General features: G+C 44.1%; 1 protein-coding gene across 1 annotated transcript in view; it reads left to right on the top strand.

The window, feature by feature from the left end:
• The window catches only part of tlr2 (toll-like receptor 2), a 21,194-nt gene extending 12,157 nt beyond the window's left edge, over nucleotides 1-9,037 (top strand). The window contains exons 2-8 of the mRNA XM_046328494.1: nucleotides 36-316; nucleotides 1,265-1,366; nucleotides 1,524-1,647; nucleotides 2,046-2,397; nucleotides 2,935-3,031; nucleotides 7,617-7,701; nucleotides 8,814-9,037. Of these exons, the coding sequence (XP_046184450.1) occupies nucleotides 36-316; nucleotides 1,265-1,366; nucleotides 1,524-1,647; nucleotides 2,046-2,397; nucleotides 2,935-3,031; nucleotides 7,617-7,701; nucleotides 8,814-8,954 (1,182 nt within the window). The 3' untranslated portion in view covers nucleotides 8,955-9,037. The remainder of the gene's footprint in view (nucleotides 1-35; nucleotides 317-1,264; nucleotides 1,367-1,523; nucleotides 1,648-2,045; nucleotides 2,398-2,934; nucleotides 3,032-7,616; nucleotides 7,702-8,813) is intronic.
• Nucleotides 9,038-14,599: the final 5,562 nt, after the last annotated feature.

The raw sequence follows: 14,599 nt of genomic DNA on the forward strand, positions 1-14,599 counted from the left end.
CACATATTTTCTCTTTTAATTTCAAAATCCGCCAGCTCGTCACCAGTCTGGACAAACTAGTCCACCTGGACATCAGTCAGAACGCCTACACCTCCATGCCTCCCACCTGCTCCTGGCCACAGATACTGACTCACCTCAACCTCTCGAGGGCTAAGCTACGGAGGGTCACCCCCTGTCTACCCCCGACCCTGGAGATCCTGGATCTGGGACATAATGACCTGACAGCCTTCCATAGTGTTGCTCTCCCGGCCCTGAGGGAGCTGCACCTCTCTGGGAACAAGTTGATGAGTCTGCCCCCTGGATGGTTGTTCCCTAGGTAGAGAGAAAGAGATGTGCTCAACTCTTTAATTTTTGTTTTAATTTAAAACAAATTGGGGGGGGGGGTTGATCAGTTTTAATATAGCAGATAGATTATAGCTTCTATCAATGTACTTGTCTGCGTCTCCAATCCCCCAGATATTTTTGGGAAATATGTACATAAATAATAGATTTTATATCTTTGCTACACTCTTAGCTCAACTCTTCGTTCAACTCTTCTTGTCTTGCATAAATAAATCAAGGCGATGAGCCCGTATGTATCAAGCATCTCAAAGTAACAGTGCGAGAGTGCAGATCTAGGATCAGGTTCCCCGTGTCCATGTAATCTTATTAATCAGTTTGATCTATGCAAACTGATCCTGACGTGCTGACCGCTCGCGTGTTATTCAATCGTTGCATCAACACTGATCGCGTGCGTCAACGAGCGTCTGCTAAAATTGAACTTGGTTTTATTTGTGACACTTGATGCGCTGCAAGTCCCACATCTCACATCTCCACATTGGTTTTTAGGAGCGTATATCCACGTGAGTGATTGAAAGACAGACTGAGGTCCACACTCCAGTCCAGTTGGTGGTGGTAATGCACCTTAAAGTTGGTTGCCAACCGCCATATAAAGTCCACAGAAGAAGAAGACCGAAGGAGGAGAGATTACTAGAAACAAACTCGATTGACGGGTTTATCTGTGGATTAATTGTCGGAGTTGAGGACCTTGTGCATTTCAGGTAAAATAAACAACCCAATGTTTATATCCCTGGACAAATGACGCACGTGGACGCACACGGGGGAGCGGTCTGATCAGCATGAAAAGCATCTCTGCTTTGTACGACCCAAGTCTTAGCTCAACTCATAGCTCAACTGTTATCCTACTGCGTAAATAAATGAAAGGGCATTTAGTTGGAGTCAACAATCGAGAAAATAACATTTGTTTGTCGTCGTCCCCCCCCAGCCTGGAGGTCCTCCTGATCGAGAGCAACACTCTCAACATGTTTGGGCCCTTGGACCTCCGACGCTACAGGAGGCTCCGAGCACTGCAGGCCGGTCAAAACAGGTCTGTGGGTACCCCAAAGTACTAGTGCCCTATGGAGGTAATAGGGTCCTGCCTTAGATTCTTTTGTTGATTAGTCTCTATCGATTCTAAAAAAATCAATGATCCCTGCAGGTTATAATTCCCATCCTTACTTCTTCTTCTTCTTCTTCTTCTTCAGGTTTGTGTGTTCCTGTGAGTTTGTCAACTTCATGGTCTGGAGGTGGGGTGGAGCAGTAGAGGGCAGTGTTGAGCTAACAGACAGATGGGATAACTACCTTTGTGACTCACCGCTGCCCCTGCAGGTCATTTAAATATTTACTATATTTACTATTATTTATCAATATTAGTACCATTTTTACATTTGTATTATTATCGGTAACTATTTTATTCTTATTCTCTTCACTGCTTATTTGTAAGTTTATCTTATTTTTATCTTTTCTATTTTTATCATTAAATATACTGTGAGGAGACTTTGCATTTCTCAGTACTGTGTATACTTCGCTATACCCTGTTTAGGGTTGCAAAAATCGTGTAACTTTCAGAAAAAGTCCCAGGTTTTCCAGAAATCCCGGGCTTGAAGATATCCGGAATCAGGTTGGAATAAGCAGGACATCTAGGAATCCTCAAGAATTGTGGGAATGTACCCGGATTTTTTGCAACCCTAATCCCGTGCATATAATAAATAATATATTATTTACAGGGCCAGAGGGTTGACCGCGTCCAGCTCTCACCGTTCCAATGCCACCGCATCCTCCTCGTGTCCTCACTCTGCGGCTGCATGCTCGCTTCCGGAATCCTGTTTGTAATTCTGCTCTGGAAGATCCACGCCGTGTGGTACGTGAGGATGATGTGGGCGTGGCTTAAAGCCAAACGGAATTCCGGGAACCAGAAGCGCCGGGATGCCGCAGGGAATGCCGACCCCCTCTGCTATGACGCGTTCGTGTCGTACAGCGAGCAAGACGCAGAGTGGGTGGAAGAATTCCTGGTTCCAGAGCTGGAGGATTCCCAGCCTCCGCTCTCCCTCTGCCTCCACAAGAGAGACTTCCTGCCAGGTTGATTGATTTAATCATGACATATTCCCCAAGGTTTTTCCCCACTCTTCTTACCTAGCTTAGCTAGCTTAGCTTATTCCCCAAGGTTTTTCCCCACTCTTCTTACCTAGCTTAGCTAGCTTAGCTTATTCCCCAAGGTTTTTCCCCACTCTTCTTACCTAGCTTAGCTAGCTTAGCTTATTCCCCAAGGTTTTTCCCCACTCTTCTTACCTAGCTTAGCTAGCTTAGCTTATTCCCCAAGGTTTTTCCCCACTCTTCTTACCTAGCTTAGCTAGCTTAGCTTATTCCCCAAGGTTTTTCCCCACTCTTCTTACCTAGCTTAGCTAGCTTAGCTTATTCCCCAAGGTTTTTCCCCACTCTTCTTACCTAGCTTAGCTAGCTTAGCTTATTCCCCAAGGTTTTTCCCCACTCTTCTTACCTAGCTTGTTCATGTTTTCATCCCTTCGCTTTTATATTAGTTTGGTTTTGTTGAACCGTCTCGTTAGGATTCTTTGAAAGGAGGTTTAAATTGAATGCATTTTGTTTAATTTATTTCAGGCCACTGGATCATCGACAACATTATCCATGCAATGGAACGCAGCCGACGCACCCTCTTCGTCCTGTCGGAACACTTCGTCCACTCTGAGTGGTGCCGGTACGGTTTCATTCTGCCCTGTCTCACTACTATGCAGAATGGACTGTTAAAGTATTTCAGCTGCTCAACATTCATTCATTAAAGAACAACATTTAAGGATAATTTCAGGCTCATACTTGAATCAATCAATCAAATGTATTTATAAAGCCCTTCTTACATCAGCTGATGTCACAAAGTGCTATACAGAAACCCCGCCTAAAATCACAAACAGATACTGGAATTAATAGTGGAGCTCAGAGTGGAGCTTAGAGTGGAGCTTAGAGTGGAGCTTAAAGTGGAGTTAATAGTGGAGTTAATAGAGGAGTTAATAGAGGAGTTAATAGTGGAGTTAATAGTGGAGCTCAGAGTGGACCTCAGAGTGGAGTTCAGAGTGGAGCTCAGAGTGGAGTTAATAGTGGAGTTAATAGTGGACCTCAGAGGAGTTAATAGTGGAGCTCAGAGTGGAATTAATAGTGGAGCTCAGAGTGGAGTTAATAGTGGAGTTAATAGAGGAGTTAATAGAGGAGTTAATAGAGGAGTTAATAGTGGAGTTAATAGTGGAGTTCAGAGTGGAGTTAATAGTGGAGCTCAGAGTGGAGTTAATAGTGGAGCTCAGAGTGGAGTTAATAGTGGAGCTCAGAGTGGAGTCAGTAGTGGAGTTCAGAGTGAAGTTAATAGTGGAGTTAATAGTGGAGCTCAGAGTGGAGTTAATAGAGGAGCTCAGAGTGGAGTTAATAGTGGAGCTCAGAGTGGAGTTAATAGTGGAGCTCAGAGTGGAGTTAATAGTGGAGCTCAGAGTGGAGTCAGTAGTGGAGTTCAGAGTGGCGTTCAGAGTGGAGTTCATAGTTGAGCTCAGAGTGGAGTTAATAGTGGAGCTCAGAGTGGAGTTAATAGTGGAGTTAAAAGTGGAGCTCAGAGTGGAGTTCATAGTGGAGTTAATAGTGGAGCTCAGAGTGGAGTTAATAGTGGAGCTCAGAGTGGAGTTAATAGTGGAGTTAATAGTGGAGCTCAGAGTGGAGTTAATAGTGAAGTTAATAGTGGAGTTCAGAGTGGAGTTAATAGTGGAGTTAATAGTGGAGCTCAGAGTGGAGTTCATAGTGGAGTTAATAGTGGAGTTAATAGAGGAGTTAATAGTGGAGTTAATAGTGGAGCTCAGAGTGGAGTTAATAGTGGAGCTCAGAGTGGAGTTAATAGTGGAGTTCAGAGTGGCGTTCAGAGTGGAGTTAATAGTGAAGTTAATAGTGGAGTTCAGAGTGGAGTTAATAGTGGAGTTAATAGTGGAGCTCAGAGTGGAGTTAATAGTGGAGCTCAGAGTGGAGTTAATAGTGGAGCTCAGAGTGGAGTTAGTAGTGGAGTTCAGAGTAGAGCTCAGAGTGGAGTTAATAGTGAAGTTAATAGTGGAGTTCAGAGTGGAGTTAATAGTGGAGCTCAGAGTGGAGTTCATAGTGGAGTTAATAGTGGAGCTCAGAGTGGAGTTAATAGTGGAGCTCAGAGTGGAGTTCAGAGTGGAGCTTCAGAGTGGAGTTCAGAGTGCATCTCAGAGGGGTTAATATTGGAGCTCAACTTGGAGCTCAGCGTGGAGTTTATAGTGGATCTCAGAGTGGAGCTCATAGTGGCGTTAATAGTGGAGCTCATAGTGGAGTTAATAGTGGAATTAATAGTGGAGCTTAGAGTGGAGCTTAGAGTGGAGTTAATAGAGGAGTTAATAGAGGAGTTAATAGTGGAGTTAATAGTGGAGCTCAGAGTGGAGTTAATAGAGGAGCTCAGAGTGGAGTTAATAGTGGAGCTCAGAGTGGAGTTAATAGTGGAGCTCAGAGTGGAGTTAATAGTGGAGCTCAGAGTGGAGTCAGTAGTGGAGTTCAGAGTGGCGTTCAGAGTGGAGTTCATAGTTGAGCTCAGAGTGGAGTTAATAGTGGAGCTCAGAGTGGAGTTAATAGTGGAGTTAAAAGTGGAGCTCAGAGTGGAGTTCATAGTGGAGTTAATAGTGGAGCTCAGAGTGGAGTTAATAGTGGAGCTCAGAGTGGAGTTAATAGTGGAGTTAATAGTGGAGCTCAGAGTGGAGTTAATAGTGAAGTTAATAGTGGAGTTCAGAGTGGAGTTAATAGTGGAGTTAATAGTGGAGCTCAGAGTGGAGTTCATAGTGGAGTTAATAGTGGAGTTAATAGAGGAGTTAATAGTGGAGTTAATAGTGGAGCTCAGAGTGGAGTTAATAGTGGAGCTCAGAGTGGAGTTAATAGTGGAGTTCAGAGTGGCGTTCAGAGTGGAGTTAATAGTGGAAGTTAATAGTGGAGTTCAGAGTGGAGTTAATAGTGGAGTTCAGAGTGGAGTTAATAGTGGAGCTCAGAGTGGAGTTAATAGTGGAGCTCAGAGTGGAGTTAGTAGTGGAGTTCAGAGTAGAGCTCAGAGTGGAGTTAATAGTGAAGTTAATAGTGGAGTTCAGAGTGGAGTTAATAGTGGAGCTCAGAGTGGAGTTCATAGTGGAGTTAATAGTGGAGCTCAGAGTGGAGTTAATAGTGGAGCTCAGAGTGGAGTTCAGAGTGGAGCTTCAGAGTGGAGTTCAGAGTGCATCTCAGAGGGGTTAATATTGGAGCTCAACTTGGAGCTCAGCGTGGAGTTTATAGTGGATCTCAGAGTGGAGCTCATAGTGGCGTTAATAGTGGAGCTCATAGTGGAGTTAATAGTGGAATTAATAGTGGAGCTTAGAGTGGAGCTTAGAGTGGAGTTAATAGGGGAGTTAATAGTGGAGCTCAGAGTGGAGTTAATAGTGGAGCTCAGAGTGGAGTTAGTAGTGGAGTTCAGAGTAGAGCTCAGAGTGGAGTTAATAGTGAAGTTAATAGTGGAGTTCAGAGTGGAGGTTATAGTGGAGTTAATAGTGGAGCTCAGAGCGGAGTTAATAGTGGAGTTAATAGTGGAGCTCAGAGTGGAGTTAATAGTGGAGCTCATAGTGGAGTTAATAGTGGAGCTCGTAGTGGAGTTAATCGTGGAATTAATAGTGGAGCTTAGAGTGGAGTTCAGAGTGGAGTTAATTGTGGAGTTAATAGTGGAGCTCAGAGTGGAGTTAGTAGTGGAGCTCATAGTGGAGTTAATAGTGGAGCTCATAGTGGAGTTAATAGTGGAATAAAAGTGGAGCTTAGAGTGGAGCTTAGAGTGGAGTTAATAGTGGAGTTCAGAGTGGAGTTCAGAGTGGAGTTAATAGTGGAGTTAATAGTGGAGCTCAGAGTGCATCTCAGAGGGGTTAATATTGGAGCTCAACGTGGAGCTCAGCGTGGAGCTCATAGTGGAGCTCAGAGTGGAGCTCAGAGTGGAGATCATAGTGGAGTTCGTAGTGGAGCTCAGAGTGGAGTTAGTAGTGGAGTTCAGAGTAGAGCTCAGAGTGGAGTTAATAGTGAAGTTAATAGTGGAGTTCAGAGTGGAGGTTATAGTGGAGTTAATAGTGGAGCTCAGAGCGGAGTTAATAGTGGAGTTAATAGTGGAGCTCAGAGTGGAGTTAATAGTGGAGCTCATAGTGGAGTTACTAGTGGAGCTCGTAGTGGAGTTAATCGTGGAATTAATAGTGGAGCTTAGAGTGGAGTTCAGAGTGGAGTTAATTGTGGAGTTAATAGTGGAGCTCAGAGTGGAGTTAGTAGTGGAGCTCATAGTGGAGTTAATAGTGGAGCTCATAGTGGAGTTAATAGTGGAATAAAAGTGGAGCTTAGAGTGGAGCTTAGAGTGGAGTTAATAGTGGAGTTCAGAGTGGAGTTAATAGTGGAGTTAATAGTGGAGCTCAGAGTGCATCTCAGAGGGGTTAATATTGGAGCTCAACGTGGAGCTCAGCGTGGAGCTCATAGTGGAGCTCAGAGTGGAGCTCAGAGTGGAGATCATAGTGGAGCTCAGAGTGCATCTCAGAGTGGAGTTAATAGTGGAGCTTAGAGTGGAGCTCACAGTGGACTTAATAGTGGAGCTCAGAGTGGCGTTAATAGTGGAGTTAATAGTGGAGCACGTAGTGGAGTTAATAGTGGAGCTCCGAGTGGAGTTTACAGTGGAGTTAATAGTGGAGATCAGAGTGGAGTTAATAGTGGAGCTAATAGTGGAGTTAATAGTGGAGCTCAGAGTGGAGTTAATAGTGGAGCTCAGAGTGGAGTTAATAGTGGAGTTCAGAGTGGAGCTTAAAGTGGAGCTCATAGTGGAGCTCAGAGTGGAGTTAATAGTGGAGCTCAGAGTGGAGTTAATAGTGGAGCTCAGAGTGGAGTTAATAGTAGAGTTCAGAGTGGAGTTCAGAGTGGAGTTAATAGTGGAGTTCAGAGTGGAGTTCAGAGTGGAGCTCAGAGTGGAGTTAATAGTGGAGCTAATAGTGGAGCTCAGACTGGAGTTAATAGTGGAGTTAATAGTGGAGTTAATAGTGGAGCTCAGAGTGGTGGAGCTCAGACTGGAGTTAATAGTGGAGTTAATAGTGAAGTTAATAGTGGAGCTCAGAGTGGTGGAGCTCAGACTGGAGTTAATAGTGGAGTTAATAGTGGAGTTAATAGTGAAGTTAATAGTGGAGCTCAGAGTGGTGGAGCTCAGACTGGAGTTAATAGTTTAATAGTGGAGTTAATAGTGGTGTAACACAATAATATTGTTGTTCCAGGTACGAGTTGGACTTTTCCCACTTCCGTCTGTTTGACGGGGACTCAGAGGCAGCCGTCCTGGTGCTTCTGGAACCCATCTCCAAGGTAGGGAGGACCTGCACCTCAAATGGCACCATATTCCCTATATAGTGCACTACTTTAGACCAGGGCCCTATAGAACCCTATTCCCTATATAGAGCACTACTTTAGACCAGGGCCCTATAGAACCCTATTCCCTATATAGTGCACTACTTTAGACCAGGGCCCTATAGAACCCTATTCCCTATATAGTGCACTACTTTAGACCAGGGCCCTATAGAACCCTATTCCCTATATAGAGCACTACTTTAGATCAGGGCCCTATAGAACCCTATTCCCTATATAGTGCACTACTTTAGACCAGGGCCCTGTAGAACCCTATTCCCTATATAGAGCACTACTTTAGACCAGGGCCCTATAGAACCCTATTCCCTATATAGAGCACTACTTTAGACCAGGGCCCTTAGGGAGACCCATTGATCTCTGGTCAAAAGTAGTGCACTATATAGGGAATAGGGTGTCATTTGGGAGACAAATCTTGTGTTAACTCATCCCATCTTCAAGGATGATCAAATGTGTGTCTCTCTCTGTGTGTGTGTGTCTCTCTCTCTGTGTGTGTGTGTCTCTCTCTCTCTGTGTGTGTGTGTGTCTCTCTCTGTGTGTGTGTGTGTGTCTCTCTCTGTGTGTGTGTGTGTGTCTCTCTCTGTGTGTGTGTGTATCTGTGTGTGTGTGTGTGTCTCTCTATGTGTGTGTATGTCTCTGTGTGTGTGTGTATATCTCTGTGTGTGTGTGTCTCTCTCTGTGTGTGTCTGTGTGTATATCTCTGTGTGTGTGTGTCTCTTTCTCTGTTTGTGTGTGTGTTTGTCTCTCTGTTTGTGTGTGTGTTTGTCTCTCTCTGTGTGTGTGTGTGTGTGTATCTCTGTGTGTGTGTGTGTCTCTCTCTCTGTGTGTGTGTATCTCTCTGTGTGTGTATCTGTGTGTGTGTGTCTCTCTGTGTGTGTGTATCTCTGTGTGTGTCTCTCTCTGTGTGTGTGTGTCTCTGTGTGTGTGTGTTTGTCTCTCTGTGTGTATCTCTGTGTGTGTGTTTGTGTCTCTCTGTGTGTGTGTGTGTGTGTGTGTCTCTCTCTGTGTGTGTGTGTGTATCAACATGGTGTGCGTTTGTGTGTGAACATCCCAAGGACGACGTTCCCAAACGCTTCTGCAAGCTCCGCAAGTTGATGAGCTCCCGTACCTACCTGGAGTGGCCGCAGGAGGACGAGAGGAGGGCAGAATTCTGGAGCAACCTCCGTCTGGCCGTGAGGGGCGGAGATGAGCTGTGATCCAACCGGGTTCCGGGAAGTCTGGAATATTCTCAGAATGATTCTCTTTTCTGCCGACAGTAAAGATTGATTGGTTGGTTAAATGTTTGGTTGGGTTGATTAATTGATTGGTTGGTTGATGGGCTGGTTAATTTATTAGTTGGGTGGGTTGGTTAATTGATAGGCTGGGTAGTGGTTTGGTTATTTAATTGTCTGGGTGGGTGGGTAGAGGGTTGGTTAACTGATTGGCTGGGTGGGTAGAGGGTTGGTTAACTGATTGGTTGGGTGGGTGGGTAGAGGGTTGGTTAACTGATTGGCTGGGTGGGTAGAGGGTTGGCTAACTGATTGGTTGGGTGGGTGGGTAGAGGGTTGGTTAACTGATTGGTTGGGTGGGTGGGTAGTGGTTTGGTTATTTAATTGGCTAGGTGGGTAGAGGGTTGGTTAACTGATTGGTTGGGTGGGTGGGTAGAGGGTTGGTTAACTGATTGGTTGGGTGGGTAGAGGGTTGGTTAACTGATTGGTTGGCTGGGTGGGTAGAGGGTTGGTTAACTGATTGGTTGGCTGGGTGGGTGGGTAGAGGGTTGGTTAACTGATTGGTTGGCTGGGTGGGTAGAGGGTTGGTTAACTGATTGGTTGGCTGGGTGGGTAGAGGGTTGGTTAACTGATTGGTTGGCTGGGTAGATGGTTGGTTAACTGATTGGTTGGCTGGGTGGGTAGAGGGTTGGTTAACTGATTGGTTGGCTGGGTGGGTAGAGGGTTGGTTAACTGATTGGTTGGGTGGGTGGGTAGGTTGGGTTTCTTATCCTTATTCTGGAAGTCTGTTTGGAATAATAATTGTAATTGTTTTGACTTTATTTCACCAGGTTGTCCTTTATTTCACCAAGGTGTTCCGTTAATTCAGACCCAAATATTGTTGTTGAGTCATTCTATAAAAAAACACTTTGAAAATCCCATCTCAAACAGACCGTTTAAAAAAATGCTTGCAATTTCCTCATTGAGTATGATGTCAGCAGTCTAGAGGAGGCTAAACTGGCCAATCAGTGATCTACTTGCATGAATATTTTAATTATTATGATGAATATATTTTTTTAACCTTTAATTAACAAGGGAAGTAAGTTAAGAACCAATTTGAATTTACATTGACGGCCTTATGACCGGTATAAGCACCATGCAAACAACAGAAAAGCTGCTTTTTAACATAGTTAATAAAAACACATTGGAAAGAAAACTATTTCACTCATATTTCATGAATGGAGTGGACGATACGGTTTGATACCGTTTCCTGATTTACCAGCCCTTAACCAACAGGTGTAGTAGCCCTTAACCAACAGGTGTAGTAGCCCTTAACCAACAGGTGTAGTAGCCCTTAACCAACAGGTGTAGTAGCCCTTAACCAACAGGTGTAGTAGCCCTTAACCAACAGGTGTAGTAGACCTTAACCAACAGGTGTAGTAGACCTTAACCAACAGGTGTAGTAGACCTTAACCAACAGGTGTAGTAGACCTTAACCAACAGGTGTAGTAGACCTTAACCAACAGGTGTAGTAGACCTTAACCAACAGGTGTAGTAGACCTTAACCAACAGGTGTAATAGACCTTAACCAACAGGTGTAGTAGCCCTTAACCAACAGGTGTAGTAGCCCTTAACCAACAGGTGTAGTAGCCCTTAACCAACAGGTGTAGTAGCCCTTAACCAACAGGTGTAGTAGCCCTTAACCAACAGGTGTAGTAGCCCTTAACCAACAGGTGTAGTAGCCCTTAACCAACAGGTGTAGTAGACCTTAACCAACAGGTGTAGTAGCCCTTAACCAACAGGTGTAGTAGCCCTTAACCAACAGGTGTAGTAGCCCTTAACCAACAGGTGTAGTAGCCCTTAACCAACAGGTGTAGTAGACCTTAACCAACAGGTGTAGTAGACCTTAACCAACAGGTGTAGTAGACCTTAACCAACAGGTGTAGTAGCCCTTAACCAACAGGTGTAGTAGACCTTAACCAACAGGTGTAGTAGACCTTAACCAACAGGTGTAGTAGACCTTAACCAACAGGTGTAGTAGACCTTAACCAACAGGTGTAATAGACCTTAACCAACAGGTGTAGTAGCCCTTAACCAACAGGTGTAGTAGCCCTTAACCAACAGGTGTAGTAGCCCTTAACCAACAGGTGTAGTAGCCCTTAAACAACAGGTGTAGTAGCCCTTAACCAACAGGTGTAGTAGCCCTTAACCAACAGGTGTAGTAGCCCTTAACCAACAGGTGTAGTAGACCTTAACCAACAGGTGTAGTAGACCTTAACCAACAGGTGTAGTAGCCCTTAACCAACAGGTGTAGTAGCCCTTAACCAACAGGTGTAGTAGACCTTAACCAACAGGTGTAGTAGACCTTAACCAACAGGTGTAGTAGACCTTAACCAACAGGTGTAGTAGCCCTTAACCAACAGGTGTAGTAGCCCTTAACCAACAGGTGTAGTAGACCTTAACCAACAGGTGTAGTAGCCCTTAACCAACAGGTGTAGTAGCCCTTAACCAACAGGTGTAGTAGACCTTAACCAACAGGTGTAGTAGACCTTAACCATTAACCAACAGGTGTAGTAGACCTTAACCAACAGGTGTAGTAGACCTTAACCAACAGGTGTAGTAGCCCTTAACCAACAGGTGTAGTAGCCCTTAACCAACAGGTGTAGTAGACCTTAACCAACAGGTGTAGTAGACCTTAACCAACAGGTGTAGTAGCCCTTAACCAACAGGTGTAGTAGCCCTTAACCAACAGGTGTAGTAGCCCTTAACCAACAGGTGTAGTAGCCCTTAACCAACAGGTGTAGTAGCCCTTAACCAACAGGTGTAGTAGACCTTAACCGACAGGTGTAGTAGACCTTAACCGACAGGTGTAGTAGCCCCTTAGTAGCCCTTAACCAACAGGTGTACCTTAACCAACAGGTGTAGTAGACCTTAACCAACAGGTGTAGTAGACCTTAACCAACAGGTGTAGTAGACCTTAACCAACAGGTGTAGTAGCCCTTAACCAACAGGTGTAGTAGCCCTTAACCAACAGGTGTAGTAGCCCTTAACCAACAGGTGTAGTAGCCCTTAACCAACAGGTGTAGTAGCCCTTAACCAACAGGTGTAGTAGCCCTTAACCAACAGGTGTAGTAGCCCTTAACCAACAGGTGTAGTAGCCCTTAACCAACAGGTGTAGTAGACCTTAACCAACAGGTGTAGTAGCCCTTAACCAACAGGTGTAGTAGCCCTAACAGTAAGCTGTTAGTAGCTCCTCACACTAATCATTTGGTCTATTTTCACCAAAGCGGTATTGTAAACACATTTTGGAACATTATGTGGATGTATTGAAGCAACATCTCAAGACATCAGTCAGGAAGTTAAAGCTTGGTAGCAAATGGGTCTTCCAAATGGACAATGACCCCAAGCATACTACCAAAGTTGTGGCAAAAATGGCTTAAGGACAACAAAGTCAAGGTATTGGAGTGGCCATCACAAAGCCCTGACCTCAATCCTATAGAACATTTGTGGGCGAAACTGAAAAAGTGTGTGCGAGCAAGGAGGCCTACAAACCTGACTCAGTTACACCAGCTCTGTCAGGAGGAATGGGCCAAAATTAACTTATTGTGGGAAGCTTGTGGAAGGCTGGCTACCTGAAACGTTTTACCCAAGTTAAACAATTTAAAGGCAATGCTACCAAATACTAATTGAGTGTATGTAAACTTCTGACCCACTGGGAATGTGATGAAAGAAATAAAAGCTGAAATTAATAATTCTCTCTACTATTATTCTGACATTTCACATTCTTAAAATAAAGTGGTGATCCTAACTGACCTAAAACAGGATATTTTTACTAGGATTAAATGTCAGGAATTGTGAAAAACTGGAGTTTAATGTATATTTGGCAAAGGTGTATGTAAACTTCTGACTTCAACTGTATATACAGTATAGACTGGTGTGACTTCAACTGTATGTGCTTGAGATACCAAGGAACCTACTAAGTTTTCATAATGTTAAATTTAATTATTTATTTAAAAGGGAAGACGCATTGAAACCTAGGTCTCGTTTCCAAATAGGCCCTGCATAATACAATAGACACATACCTAAACATATACCCTAAGCAGGGTTGGTCCTGGTTGGTCCCTGGATGGGAGACCAGCTGCTGCTGGAAGTGGTGTTGGAGTCCCAGTAGGAGGAACTCTTTCCTCTGGTCTAAAAAAAAATATCTCAATGCCCCAGGGCAGTGATTGGGGACATTGCCCTGTGTAGGGTGCCGTCTTTCGGATGGGACGTTAAACGGGTGTCCTGATTCTCTGAGGTCATTATAGATCCCATGGCACTTATCGTAAGAGTAGGGGTGTTAACCCCGGTGTCCTGGCTAAATTCCCAATTTGACCTTCAAACCATCACGGTCACCTAATAATCCCCAGTTGACAATTGGCTCATTAATCTCCCTCCTCTCCCCTGTAACTATTCCCCAGGTCGTTGCTGCAAATGAGAATGTGTTCTTAGTCAACTTACCTGGTAAACATTTTTTTAAATAACAGATACACACTAAAATACAAAAACACTGTCATGGGAAATTAAACATCACCCAGAAAAACAGTGATATTCCTCCACAAATAAGTCGTCAATTAAAACTTGAAATAGGCCGAACGGCACCAGAACACCAAGATTAAATGTATTTGGAATTAAAACTAAAAGCAGATTTATCTGGCTCGGTGGAGACCCTAGGGAACTTTAAGAGTTAACCAATCCCTGTGAACGAGTTAGGCAACTCCGGGGTCTAGACTTCAACAGCAAAGTTAGACAAGAAAGAAGTTTATGAAGTAGGACCTCGTAAACTTAAAGGGAGTCATGTAGAGATGCAGATTTTTTAACGAAGTCCAGCCAACCTTTAGATAGAGGATGCAGTGATGAGTATTAAAACTGTCCCCTGTTACGAAACGAAGGGCATTATGGAGATGGAATGAGGTCTTCAGTGAAGTCCAGCCAACCTTTAGATAGAGGATGCAGTGATGAGTATTAAAACTGTCCCCTGCAACGAAACGAAGGGCATTATGGGAGATGGAATGAGGTCTTCAGTGAAGTCCAGCCAACCTTTAGATAGAGGATGCAGTGATGAGTATTACAACTGTCCCGTTACGAAACGAAGGGCATTATGGGAGATGGCATCCAAAGGTTTAAGAGTTTTAGTAGCTGCACTTTGATAAATAACATCACCGTAATCAACAACAGATCAAAAGGTTGACTGAATAACCTGCTTCCTAATGCTTAGAGAACGTTACGATCTGTTTCTGTAGGAATAATCTGCTTCCTACTGCTCAGAGAACGTTACGATCCGTTTCTGTGGGAATAATCTGATTCCTACTGCTTAGAGAACGTTACGATCTGTTTCTGTAGGAATAATCTGCTTCCTACTGCTTAGAGAACGTTACGATCTGTTTCTGTAGGAATAATCTGCTTCCTACTGCTTAGAGAACGTTACGATCTGTTTCTGTAGGAATAATCTGCTTCCTACTGCTTAGAGAACGTTACGATCCGTTTCTGTAGGAATAATCTGATTCCTACTGCTTAGAGAACGTTACGATCTGTTTCTGTAGGAATAATCTGCTTCCTACTGCTTAGAGAACGTTACGATCTGTTTCTGTAGGAATAATCTGCTTCCTACTGCT

The sequence above is a fragment of the Oncorhynchus gorbuscha genome, linkage group LG25 (assembly GCF_021184085.1).
Source record: "Oncorhynchus gorbuscha isolate QuinsamMale2020 ecotype Even-year linkage group LG25, OgorEven_v1.0, whole genome shotgun sequence".
In the NCBI taxonomy this organism is placed as follows: Eukaryota; Metazoa; Chordata; class Actinopteri; order Salmoniformes; family Salmonidae; genus Oncorhynchus; species Oncorhynchus gorbuscha.